This window comes from Aristolochia californica, unplaced genomic scaffold (genome assembly GCF_029961685.1).
Source record: "Aristolochia californica isolate CCGP_79_NKW_82.1479 unplaced genomic scaffold, dmAriCali1.0.hap1 SCAF_5, whole genome shotgun sequence".
Classification (NCBI taxonomy): domain Eukaryota; kingdom Viridiplantae; phylum Streptophyta; class Magnoliopsida; order Piperales; family Aristolochiaceae; genus Aristolochia; species Aristolochia californica.
Window position 1 is genome coordinate 2,295,730 of NW_027182214.1, and position 19,763 is coordinate 2,315,492.

The following is a 19,763-nucleotide window of genomic DNA, read 5'->3' on the forward strand; positions in this document are numbered from 1 at the left end:
CCTTTTGAATTGTATATGTGGATTAATTTTGTAGCGTTCAAGCTTCTCACGAGAAAATATTGGTGTTCTCTGCAGGCAAAATCCAGGTCTGTGGCCACTGTATCGGGGTATGATATACTGTTTTTATTTGCTTTAGTTTAACTTTTTTCTTATGCATTTCAGAATCTGAATCCACCTGGAGCATTTCTATTATGTATATGACATGTGGAACAATTTTCCATTCAATTTTTATATATTTATTTATTTTGTACAACGGGATTTTTATTAACAATAAATATAAAGATTACATCACAACAAAAAGAAAATTACAATATCCGGATGTAATGACAACTAGTTGTTGACGTGTTCTCCCTTCTTTTGCTAAAGTATCAGATAATGCATTCCCTGATAGTAGTACATGTATGAAACTAATTTGCTAGCTTGAATTAATTCTGTATGAAGCTAATTTGCTAGCTTGAATTAATTCTGCTATTTGAAGAAGTTATTGGTCAAAATGCCATGGTGGATTAGTTTCCCCTTTCACCCACTTTATAACAATCTTGGAGTCACCTTCTACAATTGGTGGCATTGTGAAATTCTCACAATATGAGATGTTTCCTTGTAAGAGAGTCCTCACTTCTGTTTCCATTGGGTCAACTTCACCAAGTGGACCAAAATATGAGAATAACTTATTTTGTCATGATTACAAAAAACTCCTATTCCTTTTGGTCCCCTGGTTTCCCTGTAAACTTCCTTTAAAATTGAGCTTAAGGGTGCTTGCGGGAGGGGGTGTTCATGCAACAATCTGATTTAGTCTGTGTAGTAAGACCAACAATTGTTTTCCAATTCTGATAGCAGCATCATACTCACTGAATTTTCTTGTAAGTTGAGTCCAGGAGAGTACCATATGGACAGATTTCTCAACAATTGTTCAATAGTAGCGGCCTTTGAGGCAAACTCACTTTCATTTCTTTCTAGCCACAAACACCATGGAACTGCTAGAGCTACCAACTTCTAAGTAAAGCACCCAAATTCGTTGTGGGAAACTCAGAGATTTCTGCTATCCAATCATCAAATGTGGCTGGATAACAAATTGATATGCCAAGTGACAATCATAAGATTGCCAAATTTCCTTTGCAAAAGGACAGCACAACTAACAGTGATCAATACATTCAGGCATTCTATTGCAAAGTTTACATGGTGTACTTTGAAGTATATATTCATGCCTCTCTTATCGATCAGAAGTTCCATTCTGACCTTTGACTGCACACCACATGAAATCTTCAAGTCTTTGGGGGTCCAATTAACTGCCAAGCTTTAGTGGAAATGTATGCAACTGTCATGGTTCTGTCATCAGTGTCTGATATGTTGATGCCACTGAGAACTTTCTTGAGGTTTCTAGGTTCCAAATCATCTTATCATCCCCCTGACTACTGAAGTAAAAATTGTCAAGCCTTTCTTGTAATTTCTGCAATTCAGATTTTTGTATGACAGATAACTACCCATGAAAATGTATATTCCACTCAGATTGCACTCTAGCACCTCCAACTGAAATGCTTGGGTTAGCAGCCATACAATATAATGAATCGAAGTCCTGTTTCCATCTGAATCAATTCCCCAAAACTAACCGGACAATCAGATCTTATTGAAGACTGAATTTGTCTTTTAAACAGATTTACTTCTCCACATATTACCTTCCAAATAAATGAACTATGGCTTGAGACTGTTTGCGAAGGAAGCCATCTATCTGTAGGAATGTCATATTTGGTGCATACAATTTGTCTCCATGGGGATGCTTTGTTAGTTCCAAATTTCTATAAGCACTTCATTAAGAAAGCATGATCGAGGTCCTTAATCTGTCAAATTCCAAGACCACGATATTTTTTTGGCAGGCAAACCTCATCATAGTTTATTAGATGTTATCTTTTTTTTTTTTTTTTTTTTTTTTTTTTTTTTTTTGTAGAATGGTGTGAGTATTATTAAAAACAACAAGGAGATACAAGTATCTTAGGGGAGCTCTCCCCATACAACAAGGGATTGGAGGGAGGCTCCCTATTTAGCAAGGTTGTTAGCAAAAGAGTTTGTCGACCGAGGGACATGGCCTCGAGTACAAGTGAGGGTAGAAGTGATGTCAGAAATTTCTTGGAATACCGTCCAGTGGCGCTAGGGTGAGTCCTTGGGAGTGGTGCACCAACCAATCACTATCAAAGAGTCTCCTTCAATAAGAAGGGGGCCAGAGATTTGATCACGAAAGATAATGAGGCCCTGGAGGAGTGCAAGTAACTCAACAAAAGTGGAGTCAGAGAATCCTATAGGCCTAGCATAGGAGTAGAGAGGGACACATTCGAATTTCTGATAGCATTGCCAAAACCAGCAAGCAGAACCATCCATTGAACTATTCCAAAGAAATCTCTTCCATTTGCAATATTTTAGATACTCATTGGGATATTGGTGAGCATTCATAATCTCTTGCTTCTATTGTTGAGCACTTAATTTAATACGGTACACAAAATGCAAATACAAAAGGGGTGCATACTTGTTCTTTTGTGTGAGACGTTCACTAAATTGATTTTCAAGATCACGATGTTGCAATAGCATAATTGACTTGAACTCTCTGCAAACAGTAAAACTGATTAATATGATCATTCTTGAATATTCTTCCAGGACCGCATGGTTAACTTTAGCACAATCTCAGTCTTTTGGTGTTCCTTTCTTTTAATTTCTTGTATCGTGGGATAGTTTGACTAAAAGAAAAAGAAATAGAGTGAAACAAAATTTGGTTAGAAGAGAGAAAAATGAACTCTTTGCCTTACAGTTGGAGAAAGAGCTAAGCGGCCAAAGGATTGGAGTTGCTTCCCCAAATTATTTAAAAGAAAAAAGTTGTTTCAATAAAATTGTTGGAAGGAGAAATCTGATCTTTTGCATGATCTGACGGAGTTTGCAGATTTCGTTCTTTCCATTTTTGGTCAAAAGGTTATAAATATATATCTCCTTTTTGAAAAGTTTGATTTCATATGGTCAGGAGAGAAAATAAGAGGCTGAAATGAGAAGGGCTAATTCTGTTATTGTACTCATTGTTTCACTAAAGTCATATTCAAGTAGGGTGGAGGTTGATTTCTGGCACCCCCCTCACCAAAAAGAAAGAAAAAAATAGTGCCACACATTGCAGCATTTCAGATTTCATACTCGTGCCTTTTTTCCTCTCTTCTCTCTGTGCTCATTTCTTCTCTTACCTCCCTCCCCCTCACCCAAAAAAGAAAAAAAACTAGTGCCACACATTGCAGCACTTCGGATTTCATACTTGTGCCCTTTTCTCTTCTCTCTCTCCCTCTCTTAATCTGTAACTTCTACAAATTTAAAATGAAATCCATTTTAATTGTGCTGTCTAATACATTTTGGATACATTTTGCTAATATGGTTGTTCATTGTAGGTTTTTTTGTTGATGTAAACTTATTCAAAGTGAACAAGGACAAAGCTGCCGAAATTTCAAGGGAGAGTAACTCTCTGCTGTTGAAAAGTGCCACCAGCAACCAAGACACAAGTACTTTGGGAAAAGATGGTTTAGCTGATGAAGATGCAAATCTGATGATCAAGTTGAAATTTTTGACATATAAGGTAATGATGTGTGATAGCCTATAGACTAGGTTGCTGTACATGTGTGTATTTTAGAATTTTTTTCTTTTTAACAAATTTATTTTAGATTCTGTTAATGGATTAGATGTCAATCAGGTTTGAAATGGAATAGGGAAAGCGAAAGGAAAAGTAGGAATAAAGGAGAAAAGTAAGGACAAAGAAAATCAAGAAGAAAGAGTGAAGTTGGAAAAGGTGAAAGAAGGAATGGGAGGAAGTAGTTACTGACAGATTATCTTCTCTTGATCCTGACCTCTCTTACTAATAATGTATTGATTGTATAATTTCAAAATTGTAAAATTGTCTTGTAATTTTCAATTGACCTTCAAGAATTTGAAAACAAATTAACATCCTCATGTTGGAGCATAGATATCCTACCAAGTGTAGCTTGGAACACGTAAAAGTGATGGGTCTGCTTGGGCTTAAATGAAGGTAAACCACTACCTGGTTTGGTTAAAAGAAGTGCATATTGACTTATGACTTCCAGAACATGACCTTCTATCAATGGATTGATAATCTACCTCAGTATGTTTTGTCTGCTCATGGAAGAGTGAATTTCAAGTATAAGGGTGGTTATCAAAATAAAAGGAGGCCACCGCCAAGTACTTGGAGCTCTTTAACTGGATCTATATGGAACCAATGCTTGCCAAGATAGGACAAGGAACTTGAAATGAGGATCAATTGGAAAGATGTCAGTGCTCTATGTCAAACAATAGACTAGTATGTTTTTAGTCGTTCCTTCAAGGTTGCAAGGTTCTATTTTGGTTCATGAGAATGAAAAAATAAAACGATTAGATGTTTACTTCAATAATATTGTAAAAAGAGAAGAGAGAAAGTGATCAAAGAGGAAGAGAGAAGTACAAGTAGAAGATGAGAAGAAGAGTGAAGAGAGAGAACACTCGGAGGAGGCTGGAATTAGATCTCTCCCTTTCTTATAAACTCACTTGAGGGAAAATAAGTTCAATTTACCCCTCTTTACAAAAATATTTATATCTTCCTAAATACAGCTCATACTAAACTGAAAATTGAAACATAGAACTCTAAGTTGAAGATAAACTTCCTACCATCTTAAAGAGACCATACAATCATATAAAATTACCAAAATAACCCTATATATATTTTAACACTCCCTCGAGCAGGAGCATACATATTGAATAGTCCTAGCTTATTGCAAAACACCAATTGCTTATGTCTTCCAAGGGGTTTAGTTAATACATCACCATGTTATTTAGATGACTTCATATAAGGTGTAACAACCTTCCCTTGCATTACAACATTTCTAATAAAATGGTAGTCTACTTATATGTGTTTGGTCCTCTCATGGAACACTCGATTACTCGCCATAAAAATTGCTGTGTGATTGTCACACTTCATAACCATAGGCTTTGCAATATGAAATTCTTACTCAATGAGGACTGATTTCACCCACATGAGCTCACTCACTATATGAGCCATCGCTCTATACTCTGCTTCGACACTGGATCTTACTACTGCACTTTATTTCTTACTTTTCCAATCAACCAAGTTACCTCTAACAAAGCAATAGTATCCAATCGTGGACCTCCTATCTATATTGGATCCTACATAATATGCATCAAAGTGTCCTAACACATTAATTCTTCACGAGTAGTGTATAATAGGCCCTTTCCAGGAGCATCTTTCAAATATTTCAAGATCCTACGAGCAGCTTCTAAGTGAATTTTGTGTCGATTATCCATGAATTGGCTAACAACTCCCACTACAAATGAAATGTCTGGCTTAGTACCAGTGGCATAAATTAGCTTACCTATTGGGTGCCTATATTTTGTCTATTCTTAAGCTAAGGACTCTGATCATCATGAAGACGTCGGAACCGCCCAGATCCAACCAGCACAGCATTGCAGCAGCATTAGCACAGTCCTCTAGAAGATGAATCCAGGTCGGTACAGGCAACAAATGACCCAGGATGGCAAACCGTCGTCAGTTGCACCTCGAGGAGGAGGATTAGGGTTGAGGATCCCGTTGCCCTCGACTTCCAGAATGAAACGCCTCCGTCTCCTTTTGAAAAGCGAGAGAGAGAAATGGGGAAGCAATCCACGTCTTCTCCTGGTTTGGAACGAAGAAGTCCTCCATCTCCATTCCAATCAGAGCTGCAAAGGCCTTCATCGCCGTCCTGGACAAGGTCCTGGTTGGCAGGACGGGTAGAAGCTCCGAAAGATATCTTCTCATAGGAGATATGGAGTTCCAAATCTGCACACAGTACCATGAAGGAAAACTTGAGTGCTCCATCATGCAGCGACGGGGTCCCAAAAATTATGGGTATGTTATTTTTTCTCCAAAGCCCCTCCTCCGGCATCGGCTAGAAAAAAATTATGGGTATGACCTTGATTCTTCCAATCTAATAGATTTTGGTCTTTGTAATCTGGCCGAACGAAGTATTTTTTCTCCTTTTGCCAGCATAACCATTGACTCTTCCAAGATCAATATCTCCATATAAAAAAGTCAGATCGAGAATTGGTTGAATAAGTAAAAACATAGACTTACAGATCTTTCTTTTGGTATATAATTCTCCATATAAAGTCTCGTTCTTGATAGCATAAAATCGCTCGGAAGTTGAAACTTTCCGCTGCTGTTCGAACCTCTCTTGCAGTTTGACCTCTGTTGCTTAAAATATCAATTTCTTTTTGTGGAAAACTCCAATTGCCAAAATTCGTTTTGAATTGGAAAGTAGACTCAAATATCTCTCCGTTAATATATAATATGCAATATAAAAAGCTCAATATAGAGGTAAAAACGCAAATCAAACAACGGGTATAGGGACTGAAAAGATAGAAAAAAGATAAATATGAACCTAAACTGCTAGAGATAATAGATCAAAAAAAGATCTTGTTCTCTCTATGGGTTGATCGAGTCAACTCACAAAACCTGACTCTGATACCATGTTGAATTTATGAAAAAGAGAAAACCTTCTTGACTTAGTGTAATTAGAGTACATGAACCCCTATTTATAATAAAAGAAAGTAGTAGTGTCCAATTACAATTAAACTACCCTTGTCCCAATTACACCCAAATTCTAACACTTAAAGATAGTCCTAGCATAATTAAATAACTCAACATAACTAGAAGACTAACATAACTAAAACACCTTTAAACTGAAACTCTTCTGTGAGACCTACTTCTATAATAATTTTGGCTATGTAAGACTTCTTATTGTGTAAGACTTATCAAGCCACCTCACGTGATCATGGTGGGTCCCACCAGCACGTGTGATCATGGTGGGTCCATATCTTATGTGCTTGGGTCCATCTTCCAACACACTTGGATATGTGGGTCTTCCTTGGTCGTGTGGGTTTGAGCCCATCTTCCAACATATACCATGATAAAAAAGGAGTAAAATTAAGAATTTTGGAGAGAGAATGAGGGAGAGAGGAAAGAGAGAAGAGAGCTTGAGAGAAACTGCTGTAGATGGGGGGGTCAAGCACGACCCCCACTTCTTCTTAATTCACTTAAGTGTTAGATAGTTACACAAATACCCCTATTTAGTTACATTTCACATCAACCCTTATATCTCCCAATAGAATTACCCAAATTACATGAAATTTGTACTACAAATAAGTTTAAACATGCTCAACAATATAATATCATCTCCAGAAATTACAGTTAAGGTAAAATGGCCAAAATGCCCTTCTAATTACCCATATTACATGAAATTTGTACTACAAATAAGTTTAAACATGCTCAACAATATAATATCATCTTCAGAAATTAAAGTTAAGGTAAAATGGCCAAAATGCCCTTCTACTGATTTTCTTATATATATGTTATGGTTGGTGTCTTCCAAATTTTTTGGTTGGCAATCGTCTCTATTTCTGAATTCAGACTAGATAATAAGTTGAGTTGTCTTGACTTTACGGTGCCTAATTCATTCTCAAATTGGACAGTTAAGGACCTTCTTGATACGTAATGGTTTGTCTACACTTTTCAAGGAAGGCCCAGTAGCTTATAAGAGTTACTACCTGAGGTAAGCCAATAGAATTCTGCCTGGATGGAGCTTATGGGGGTTTTTGTCTTCTATTTTTATGTGCTCTCTCTCTCTCTCTCTCTCTCTCTCCTCATTTGCTTTCTCTCACTTGGTAATATTTACTTTGTTTATATGCCAAAAATGAAATAAGAAAACCATCTTATTCAAATACAACTGAAGTTAAAAAACCTCTGAAAGGGAAAACAAGAAGACAATTATAGGAGAGCAGAAAAAGAATATGTAATCGGCATTATTCAGTTTTATTTGCTTTTGACTAATAGCAATATGTGGCATTGGAAGAGGTTGTTTGGAGAGTTGCAGGAAGTCATAACTTGAGATGGAACTTCCTAGTGACAGCATTTATGTAACAACATTATCAGGGTGTTAGTGTTGTGTGGTTCACCAATTCATACTTGGAAAAGTAGTAAACAGGAAGTCCCTTCTCCTTCCATTCAGAAAAAGAAAACTCCCTCCTTGCTGATAAAAAATGTGAATCTTCCCCCCAAGGTCTACCAAGCAGTCTGAAGTAGTTCTAATACGTCCAAAAGTTTTAGTTACCCAGAAAAGGGAAGGGAAGGCATTTTTAGTGGATAGCTTCAAATCCAAGTGCTGACCAAAATTTGGAGGCAGGTGCTGACTTCATTTTTATCCTTATAATCATGGTAAATGCTAGTATTGTACACTAATTTTATGCATTAATTGTTTGGGACGGCCCCCCCTCCTTGTAATTTTGCTCGTTTGAGCTTTTAATATAACTCAGCACTATTTCAAAAAAAAATAAAAAATTTATGCATTAATTGACATGTGATGATTGCTAGAATTGTGTACTAATTGCATGAATCAGTTAACATGTGGTGATTGCTAGTGTCGTGTATGAAATACATGTAAGTTATTGCATTGAAGTAACTAGTTTTTGTGACATGAATTTTGTGGTAAGTGAATGCCTGGGGTGGACATTTGTCTGCAAAAACAAAAAATTATTGTGGTGATGGATTTTGTAAAAAAATAAAACAGCAAGAGATGCTACCTCTTGTGTGTGTAGGGGTGTATATGTGTGTTCCCTTTGATGGTCGGGGTCTCAAAACAGACGTTTGTTGTTGTGATGATAGGCAGATGAAAAATTGGGGCATATCTACCAAAAAGCAAAGGGAACTCAGCAAAATGCTTGATGAGTGGTAAGTTTTGTTTCTGCTCTTTCTTGTTTGTGGAAGAGAAATCATTCCTAAATCATTTGAATGCTATTGTTCTGATGTTGGTACTCCTTTTGAATTATGTTCATCTATATTTATTAGGGCTGTCTATATCCGGAGAAAGTGTGGGAACAAACCATTGGCACAATCCACTTACCTCACAGAAGCTGAGCCCTTCCTTGAACAATATGCTAAGCGGTCTCATGAAAATCAAGTTTTGGTGGGGTCTGCTGGTAGCCTGGTCAGGACCGAAGATTTCATGGCTATTGTTGAAGGGAGAGATGAGGAGGGTGATCTTGATCCGGAAGGGGCTGAATCACCATCAAGCCGTATCCCTGTTGTTAAGGATACAGTCCCAAAAGATGAAGGTCTTATTGTATTCTTTCCAGGTATGATATTCTCAAAAAGTACTCAAAAATATGCTGTCAAGATCACAAATAACTTCATCCTTAAGTGAAATTTCAAGCTTTATATACAACATGTGAATTTTACTGTGGCTTTAAACTTAACATTTTTGAGCTGCTTAAATTTTTGTACTCTCCTTTTCGAGTATTATGTAACATCATTCTGAGGGAAGTTGGCAGTAGATGCCGATTTTAGTTGTTAACAGAATGTTCAACAGCTGCTCAGGGAATCAGACCTGAAAGAATAATAGCTTCTATTACTAATTGATCATGGTGGATATGTTTGGTTATGTTGTTTGGGCTAACACTTTAAATCATCTTCCATTATCAAGAAGAAGTGCTGGGTTATCTACTTTGATGGAGCCTTTGCTGCCAAGGATCTAGACAATGTTAGGAATTAGATACCCTAATTCCAAACTAACGAGAGAAATAATAATAAACGCAGAAGAAGGAAAAGCAAGCACGAAAAACAACAAGATTTATACAGGTTCGCCTCAAAGTGAGACTACGTCCTGTCTTTTGCCGCTACAGTAATCCACTATGAAGATGAAATAGTTAACAAGAGAAATCGCACACACTTACAAGTGTTTTTCTTTAATCTCTCTCTCGGGCCGTAACTCAAGATGCTCCTCGGATGAATAATTAAACCTGCGTACCAACTCAGCGTAGGGCGTTGAGTAGGCTCCACAACTTAACAGACAAAACACTTGGATTAATGGAGATGTTGTTCCAAGTTTCAGACACTTGATGTCCCCAGTAACACCCATCTCCTTTTAACCTATCTTTGTCATCTCCGGCATTTGCAACTAATTGGTTGGCTAGGGCAGTATTGTTTGCTGGTCAATTCTTGATAAATAAGAAAAGCTGGCTTTCTCGAGCTTGACAACAATGAAGTAGGAAGGGTTCTTGCTAGTTGTCATCTGCAGTGGACGCAGCAAACTCTACAACGAAGCTTTAGGAAATATTTGTTCCTTTGTAGGTTGCTGTATTCAGCAGGTTATGTGATACTTGGAGTCCATCGTGGCTCTGATATATTCTTTTGGCTCTTCCATAGAATTTCCATGAGAAGGAGAAGATCATGAGGAGGAAGAACGCTGCTACGAAGATGTCCTTTTACTTTCTGAAGGGAGGAATGGTGCTAATGTATTCAGCAGGTTATGTGATACTTGGAGTCCATCGTGGCTCTGTTATGTTCTTTTGGTTCTTCCATAGAATTCCCATGAGAAGAAGAAAATTACGAGGAAGAACGCTGCCTCAAAGATGACCTTTGACTTTCTGAAGGGAGAGATGGTTCTTGGCTTTTTGTCTCACCAAAGAAGGGAGGTCTCCGCTCCTTTCCACACTTTTCTCTCTGTGCAACTAAAACTCTCTGACACACAGAAAGGAAAGAGGGGATGGGCGACAGTCCAGAGTAGAGTATGGGGAACATGTTCTCTTCCATAGCAGGGAAGGGCCCCAGTGTGAGCCCCATTTTTTTTTATTCGATAATTTTTCAGAATTTATAATTACTAATTTGTCCTCAAAGTTAGTGGATTTTGTTAGCCATTTTCCGAATGAAGCCATATTGAGTAATACAAAATCTAAGTGACTGTATTTGGAAGTACATCTAATGTGGCCATATCTGGAAATTACCAGTATTATTATATTTTTTTTTTGTTAAGAAAGATACTAAAATATAAAATTCAGTTTGATCATAACAATGGTTGAGGATTAAAGAGGGAGAAAAACATTGAGCTGGTAGGAGCACATTCTTTACTAATTTTACCTTGTGCTTTTAGGTAACTGTGGGCAGGTAGATGGCTAAGTACATGTCTCTGTGTTTGTCGTACTGACTAATGGGTTAGTGTTGCATGGTCTTCTCATAAACTTTTGTCATTCAACTTACCATCATGACAGTTCTCTTTCTTATTAAATTATTTAATTTTTATTAGAAGATATCTTATGTTTCATGATCAATGTTATGTTCCTCAATAATGTTTTTTATTTTTTAGATTGCAACGAAGAGATAGTTTGTTTTTTGTATATAGTTTTTGCGTAGCTTATTTTTCTTAGTTGCTTCAGTGATGTTCTCAGTAGTGATTTTTGTAATTAAGAGAATGGAAGGATTGAAAAGCAAGGAAGTGGTGGAGAAGGAGAAGAGTATGAGAGGAAGAGATTGCATTGAGAGATCTGCTTCGTCAGGGAGTTTGGTCAACGCCTAATCTCTTTATTAAACAACTTTAGTGATTTACAAGGAAAATGTCCATATTACCCCTATTACTCTTATATCACTTACAGCCATAAAAAAATAACAAAAAAGGGTAAAAATTACGTCATGGACATGTCTAATGACATCTTTCTGAAATTTAACAGTTTTCTTCCTACTACTATGGTTTTATTTTTCTTGGTCAAGAAGTGAAGTTGTCTTGATGTTTTTGGTATTGATTTGTTTAATGATTTGTTCTTCGTTTTTCTTCTTGAACTTCACATTATGACAGTATGCCTTGCCATCCCTTTTACAGGTATACCAGGTTGTGCTAAATCTGCACTCTGTAAAGAAATATTAAGTTCACCAGAAGGTCTTGGAGATCAACGTCCTATGCATAGTCTGATGGGTGATCTTATCAAAGGTGTGTAATATCTCAATTGTCAATTGACCACTACTTTTGTTGATTCATTATGTTTTGTGCTATTCTTTTTTGAAAAGTGAGTTTTATCATTATGTAAACCTATGTGAAATAGCTATTTAAAAAAAAAAGTGAGTTTGTCATTATACAAATATATATCAAATGAAACATGAGTCATCATCTAACTGGAACTTGGTACATATTTTTTTCTTCTTACTGCCCCTGAGCCATGGTCGCTATTTTATTTATCTATTTAGTATCTTTGAGAAGTCTATATCAATTTCAAACCTTACATCTTGCACTGTTTTCACTATTGTTGGTTGGTAGCATACTTTACTCGGTGATCACCGTTAATTGAATAAAAAAGAAATAAAATTGAAGAGCGGAGATGAAAATGTAGCTAACACATAAATAAGAGGAACACAAAAAAAAAAGAAATTCTTACAGAAGGTCAATGCTTCTTATGTTGCATTGAGGACTTGTATATAAAGTTATCTAATCTTTGCATTGAGGACTTTAGTTTCTACTGCTTATTGAGCAGTCCTTATGATCTACTGCCTTTAAAGGGTCCCTAACTGAAACCCTAGCCTCAACTTACCTGGACACTCCTCCCAAGACCATGTTCACCTCTCGCGTGCGTCATCATACCAGGTGTCCTCTAAACTGGTTTTACTCAAGTTTAATTGCTGATTTGGAGAGTGCATGTGCCATTGCCCATCAAATTGTGAGTCTGCTGATTGTGCCCTAATTTTGACCTGTGGGGCCCACTTAAATCTGCCCAGGGTTCTTTTGCTGTGGTGGTTAACTTTTTGGAGTACAGGGGCTTGATTTGGATAGAATTGGGGTGTTGTTGATAGGATAAATGGCAGAATCAGCCAAGCAGGCTTTTGAGAGCTCAGACAACAAATGCTTTCAATCAATCCAGATTACTCCAGTCAGATTGAATGGATCCAGTCAGCAGCAAGTAGGTTGCTGCACTTAAACCTATTGAGAGTTCAGACAACAAATACTCTCTATCTATCTGGATTACTTCAGTCAAATTGAATGGATCCAATTCTGTAAATTGGTCCAGGTCGGTACTTATGTTCCTGAAGGCCAAAAGAATAGCCAAGTATATCAAAGATGATCCCCTTATCCCTATGAATGAAGACTGGAAAGCTGAAGACAACTAGGTGATGACATGGTTGGTGAATAGTATAGAGTCACAATGACCCTGGTAGGAGGGGGAGATCATTCAAATAAATTTTGTATGTCTGGATGCAGACATCAGAGCAAGAAGGTGCCAATTGTCCCAAAGAGAGAAGGCTCGGAGACTTTCGAACTCTTTACGGGTGTCCAAACATGCTACATCTAGATATCATTCATGTGCATTAATTTGATTCCATGCCATCAGCTGGTGCATTGGGAACAGGGACTTCTATGGCATCATTGGCAGCAATTTTTTGAAATTCAGGATTTATTTGGGAATGTTGACCGTGATCTCATGTTCATAGGTCAACAAATAGTGTTGTTCACTCTTTAGCCAAAGAGGGGGTTACCTTCCAATCCCTGATTGTAATAGGTCCCCCTTTGTGATGATCTTGTTTGCCTTCGGGCTTTAATGAAAAACACATTTCCTCAAAAAAAAAAAAAAAAAAAAAAAAACTAACTGGAGTAAATATGGGAGAAGAGGAAATGTTTTAGAGGACCATTGTCTGCATTATATGATACCTTATGTTATCTTATCCTAATGTTTCTTTTATTAATTGGCTTGGACAACCTGAATACTCAAGAGTATCAAAAGACTGGAAATTCCTCCTCTGTCACTATCAGTTATTTTATGTTGATTCATTCACAATCTTTGAGTGGGTTGGCCCTTTAGGGTCAATGGTGACACTGGGTTTGGTGTTCAACATAAAAAAAGAAGAAGATCTTTTGAATGACTTTCTTTTTTATTCTATTGATTATTTGTGATGATTGCAGGAAGATACTGGCAAAAGGTAGCTGATGAGCAAAGGAAGAAGCCATATAGCATTACATTTGCTGACAAGAATGCACCAAATGAAGAAGTGTGGAGGCAGGTTATGTCATACTCATCTCCTTGTTTGTCTGCTTGTTAATGTCTTGAGAAAACAAAATAAGGCTATTCGCTGTTCCTAGTAGCTTCTGATTGGACATCTCTCTAAAAATGCAGATCGAGGACATGTGTCGAAGTACAAGGGCCTCAGCTGTTCCAGTTGTATCTGATTCTGAAGGTTATCATCGTCCGCTCTTCAAACATTCCCTTGTCTTTTTTTTTTTTTTTAAGTAATTTGATTTGCCCTTTTCTTGGTTCAAAGGGTGGACCATAACTTCTATGCAGCATTAGTATGTGCTGCTCCAAATTTTAATTCTAACGAGATCTATATAAAAGCTTCTGAAGCCCAAAATCATCGCCACTGTGGTAATTGAAAGTTCAAAAGCATTTGCATCTTCATAAGTATTGTCTTATGTGATAAAAAATATTAAGCTAAAATATTAATTTTAAAGTAAATTTAATAGGTTTGGGTTTTTTTAGATGTTCACTACGTTCAAGGATGAAATATGTTGCTAACCTACCATTGTTGTAAATGTTTGTATCTTTCAGGGACTGACTCAAATCCTTTCTCTCATGATGCTCTTGCTGTTTTTATTTTCAGAGTCCTTCAACGAGTGAATCATCCGGTATATTTGCATTTCTTACTCTATTGTCTTTAGCTCACTGTTTTTTTTCTCCATTTTTTTTTCTTGGATTTTCTTATCTTTCCTTTATTTTTTTTTATTTTTTTTGCTGAAGGGTAATCTTGACAAGGCATCTCCAAATGCTGGCTATGTTCTTTTAATGTTTTATCACCTTTATGAGGGCAAGGTAAGATTGTTGTCTGTGTTTATGTCTGCTTTTTTTCCCTTCATTTCTTTTTCAGAACACCTTGTCAATTTGGTTGTAATTAAGGTGGTAGTGTGTAGATGGAGATGTATACCATCACCCATCCTGGAGATATGACCAGAAAACGATGAGTTGTGGTCTGTGTGGGTGGGAGGGCGGGTGGCTGTGGGTAGACATATATGCCTTTCATTTTGTTGCATCTGAGGGATGGGTGATATTAAGGGGGCAGTTTTGTATATAGTGAAACAGTATGCTTGTGATTCAAATATTATAGTATGAATTCAACACTTGGTATAAAGACAATATATCTACTTGATAGGTAGAAATGAAACAAGTGGGTCATCAGTGATGTTAGTCATTATCCATGTGAGATGAAAATTTGAACTGTCAGTATAAGGAAGAGTAATATGCTTATATGTTGTGGTGATGTGAATGAATGATATCGCTCATACATGCATCATACATGTGTCTTACATGCGTCCTGTGCATCCAACAAGAAATAGAATTATGAGGTGGAATTACTTATTGATGTGGTCATGGTCACTAACTTGGTGTAGTTATTGCTTGAATAATCCTAATCTTTCCACCCTGATACATGTTATTGCATCTTAGTTCTTGTTGTTGGTGTTTGATGCATTCTCTTATAAAAGATCAGATATGCACGTTACTTGTTATATAATGTGTAATGTAGCTACACCATTTTAGTGTGACAGGATCAGCTGAAATTAGTTTTGCTTGGTCCAATTTCTGTGCAAATGAGATATGTATTTATATGTTTATGTGTGAATTTATGAAAGCACCAGTCCAGTTTTTTTGTTAATCTGCTATTCCACATATTCCAGAGTCGCAGAGAATTTGAGAGTGAATTGATAGAACGCTTCGGATCACTTGTTAAAATGCCACTTCTCAAGGCTGACAGGTCAGTGCAACTGGAACACATTCTTTTTTGCATTTGTTCAGTGATGAATCATATCCATCATATGTTATACCAACAAAATAATGGAGTCCAGTAGTTTGGTTAATCTGCCTTAGATGTATTTTGCTGATTGCTGTTTATTCCTTTCATCACTGTGACAAATCTTTGATTTTTTTTCATGTTAATGTTGGCCCTGGTTCAATCCCAAAATGACTAATCAATTAGAAGGCTATTGCCCAACCTTGTAAGCCAACAAAATCTCGAAGTCATTTAGATGTGAGACTTCTTACCTGCAGTATCTTCCCCTCTCAAGTCTAGGTCATGAGAATGGACAAGTAGATGGCCTTACCATGAACTGTACAAATGGGCAACAAAATAGACAGGCTGGGGTCCAAACCTAGCATGTACCTTGTTAAGATGAGCCCAGTTCCATCCCAGATGACTAGTCATTTAAAATGCTGATTGGCATTGCTTCTAAACCAACAGAATGTCGAGCTATTTTCAGATGTGAAACTTTACTGACACTAACAATTCATATTGTGGAAACCAATTCCCTAATAGGTGAGTTAATTTCTTTGGAACTTCTTTGGCTTCATTTCTTACTCAGTGATGGTGGTCCCATTTGAACTGCTCAGGTAGGGAAACTGTAATTTCAGTTACATTTTCTCTTGTTGTCTTGTAGTTTGTTGGTCTTTAGGAGATGATCTGTATTTAAATTTAGGATATTTGTGGACTAAGAGATCTATTCAAAGGTGGTTGCATGTTGCCAGGGTTTTGTGACTCACTGAGTCGATTCATGACTTGGGCAATTCGGATCAGATTTTAGTCTGGGCAAGCCGAGTTGAAAGGAGGGACTTTACCCTGATGTTCTGTTAAGGAATAGTCCCACATGGATTAGTGAGTACACAGATCTTGAGTTTATTATTTGGGAAAGAGGCTTTCTAAGTTGGTTATTCATTTTGGGATGGGCCTTGTACCCAACTTCACATGGTATCAGAGCAGGTACTCATATATGGGCCTCCACCCAAATTATCCACATGTAGAGCCACAAAAGAGGGCCTACACATGAGGGGGAGTGTTGAGGAATAGTCCCACACGGATAAGTGAGTATAAATATCTTGAGTTTATTATATGTGAAAAAGGCTTCCTAAGTTGGCTAGTTATTTTGGGATGGGCCTTGGACCCAATTTCACATGTTCCAATTGAATACTTTCCGACTTGCCTTGAGTCTGGCCATCGGATTGGTGATTCCCGATCCGACTTGGCTGATCTTACTCAGTTTTTTTGTGTCCATGTCTGGTCCTGAGTCCGAGTTGGAAAACCCTGCTTGTAACCAGGAACCTCTTTTACTTGTTGATTTATCTTTCTTCTCTGTTTTTGGTTTTCATCCTCTCTCTCTCTCTCTCTCTCTCTGATGTCTTTTCCTATTTCATCTTCAGTTACATGGTTTTGTGTTCTTAACCTGCATGGTATCAGTGATTCATATTGATTAAGTTACCTAATAGCTTGCTTCCACTCTTGTTTTTGTTTAACTTTTTTTTTTATCTGGTTGAAAGCGTGAGATTCGATGGAACTGACTCTTTAGATTGAACAATTACTTTCTCCCATAAAGTGTTGAGCAGGAATAATCTCACATTGGTTAAACTAGAGAAAATTCTGTGGTTATTACTTGCGAAAAAAATTTCTTAACTGTATTTTTGTTAGGCTTCTTTTATGTTCCGTTCAAGTATGTGCTCCCCTTCACACCTAATTTAAAAAAAAAAAAAAAAAAGAATGTGCCCCCCCCTTTTATGTTGTCCATGTTTGGGGCCATCATTTGGCAGGTCATTTAAGATGGACTTGGGGACCCAACTTTAACAAGTGGAGTGTCTACTTTATTTGTCTAAACTTCATTTCTTATCTTTCTATCCCTTGTCAATTACTGTTCAGGCAGCTGAAAACTTGTAACTGTTCATTAATTAACTTTCTTTTTTTCTTTTTATTGCTTCCTCTTGTTTTTGTGGCTGCTGCCTAAGCAAGACCTGTGTGATCACTGTTCTTCTATTTAGATGTGATAACTCAAAGCATAGTGATGAAAGACTGCTCCTTTGGAATGATTTAAATAATACTATCACTGCTTCTAAATTAAATTTTATCGATATTTGATGAAGAAGGTTAAAGATGATGTCTCACAAGAAGTTTGTGGAGTTTGACCTATTTATTTAAAGACGCATTAGTGGCAAAACTTGTAATTAAGTAGTGGCACAACTTGTAATTTTGAAGTATTTTAAGTTCTTTTTTCCTTGTGTAATAGGGTTTCTAACCCTCAACTATAAATAAGAAGTAAAGGGGAGGATATGCTCATACATGAGCTCCCCATCAAGCATTCTTACTTTTCCTCTCAAACTTGTGCACTCCATACTCTTCTCCTTCTCTTTTGCTTCTCTTTTCATTTTCTCTTCTCCTTCTCTCCTACTCTAAACCTTTTAAAAGCATGAAAACCTAAAATCTAATTGAAAAATAAAGAGATTTGAGAGAGAAAGAAGAGTGAAAAAGGAGATGAGAGAGAGCAGCCTTGGCTGCATCGAAGTTCGTACCTGAAAGGCACGGGATTCTTTTATTTCAGGGTTTAAGTTATAATTACATAAATGATGGAAATATCCTAAAATACATCTCTGTTTTGAATGAGACTTGAACCATTGGAATATAAAAACATTATTAATTAACAGACATAAGCCAGGATAAAAATGATATGAGAAATTACCAAAATACCCCTAAACTGGTATTTTAGCACTAACAATTGCCAAGTCAAGTAATAAACACACTAATTTGGCTTAGGATGGTTCCCAGTGTTGCCTTTTTGTCGGTATATTGCTTTGATGAATAGTAATTAGAATGTTGAGTTGGAGAGCATGATTTGCATCCTTGGTGGTGGCTGATTTTACACTATTTATGTGGACCCCTTGGTAATATACAGGCAACTTTCCTGTATGATATGTGATAAGTTTATGCCCAACTCCATTATGGAATGATTAGCCACTTACAAGGCCTATTGTTCAAGCTTGTAAACCAACAGATTCCTAAGCTATTTTCAGGTGTGAGACTAATACACACGCTAACACCTCTTCTCTCATCCAGGTCCATAGGACAGACAGATGGGCCTATCATGTGGATTGATACAAATGGGGAATAAACAGATAGGCTATAGGCTGGAACCTAGTTCCAATACCATGATAAGTTTGAGCCTGCTTGCATCCTGAAATGACTAGCAACTTAGGTGGCCTATTTGCTGAAGATTATAAACCATCTGAATCCCAAGCAATTTTCAGATGCGGGAATTATACCCATACTAGCAATATGATTAATTTAGATATATAATCAATGACTTCCCCAATTTTTGTTCTATCATTGATGATTTTTTCTACTGTGCTTGCAGGAGCCCTTTGCCTGGTCCAGTAAAGGGTGTAATTGAAGAAGGCATTAGTCTCTACAAGCTTCATACAAATAGACATGGAAGGTACGCTAAAAATGTTAAAAGTTGCTTTTGTTTTTAATGAGTAAAATATGAGCTTAATGTGTCATCTCTATCTTGAAAATGGAAGACAGGGGGAGTGGGAAGCCGGGTATGATTCACCGTTTTTACACCTATATTATCTTTTTTTTAATTGATGGGTTGTCGCTCTCAGATAAATGCCAAAGACGGAGAACAAGGGACCTTGTACTTTCTGGCTTGGGGAATAGTTAATAATAAACCATAATATGATTCACTATTACATTATATTATCTTTTTCTAAAAGATGTGCTGTTGCACTCAGATAAAATGGACAAGACAAAGCGAGGAGTTTGTACTTTCTGGCTTGGGAATAGTTAATTACAAACCACGTATTATGTGTTAATACGAGAGCAAGATTTGGAAAACATATTATTGTGCCTGATTAGTAGCCTACTGTTGCATTTAGAGCTGCTTATGGTGCTGACTTGTGACATATCTTTTATAAAAAGGACTGAGCCAAACAAAGGGTCTTATGCGAAGGAGTGGGTGCTTTGGGAGAAGCGGTTGAAGGTGGTTTTATTTGAAAATTCAGAATATCTTAACTCTATACAGGTATTCTCTTCAAACTCTTTACCAAACTTTATGAGTTGGTTTTCTCTACTCTCTCTCTCACTCTGTCTA

At 37.0% G+C, this 19,763-nt stretch overlaps 1 protein-coding gene across 2 annotated transcripts in view; it reads left to right on the top strand.

The window, feature by feature from the left end:
* The window catches only part of LOC137965655 (tRNA ligase 1-like), a 35,946-nt gene that overhangs the window by 15,201 nt on the left and 982 nt on the right, over window positions 1-19,763 (top strand). For both annotated transcript variants that reach the window (XM_068811943.1, XM_068811944.1), the window contains exons 13-25: window positions 76-107; window positions 3,411-3,595; window positions 7,531-7,610; window positions 8,720-8,785; window positions 8,903-9,189; window positions 11,706-11,813; window positions 13,773-13,870; window positions 13,984-14,044; window positions 14,416-14,492; window positions 14,605-14,676; window positions 15,537-15,613; window positions 19,026-19,106; window positions 19,592-19,694. In XM_068811943.1, coding sequence (XP_068668044.1) covers window positions 76-107; window positions 3,411-3,595; window positions 7,531-7,610; window positions 8,720-8,785; window positions 8,903-9,189; window positions 11,706-11,813; window positions 13,773-13,870; window positions 13,984-14,044; window positions 14,416-14,492; window positions 14,605-14,676; window positions 15,537-15,613; window positions 19,026-19,106; window positions 19,592-19,694 — 1,327 coding nt within the window. The remainder of the gene's footprint in view (window positions 1-75; window positions 108-3,410; window positions 3,596-7,530; window positions 7,611-8,719; window positions 8,786-8,902; window positions 9,190-11,705; window positions 11,814-13,772; window positions 13,871-13,983; window positions 14,045-14,415; window positions 14,493-14,604; window positions 14,677-15,536; window positions 15,614-19,025; window positions 19,107-19,591; window positions 19,695-19,763) is intronic.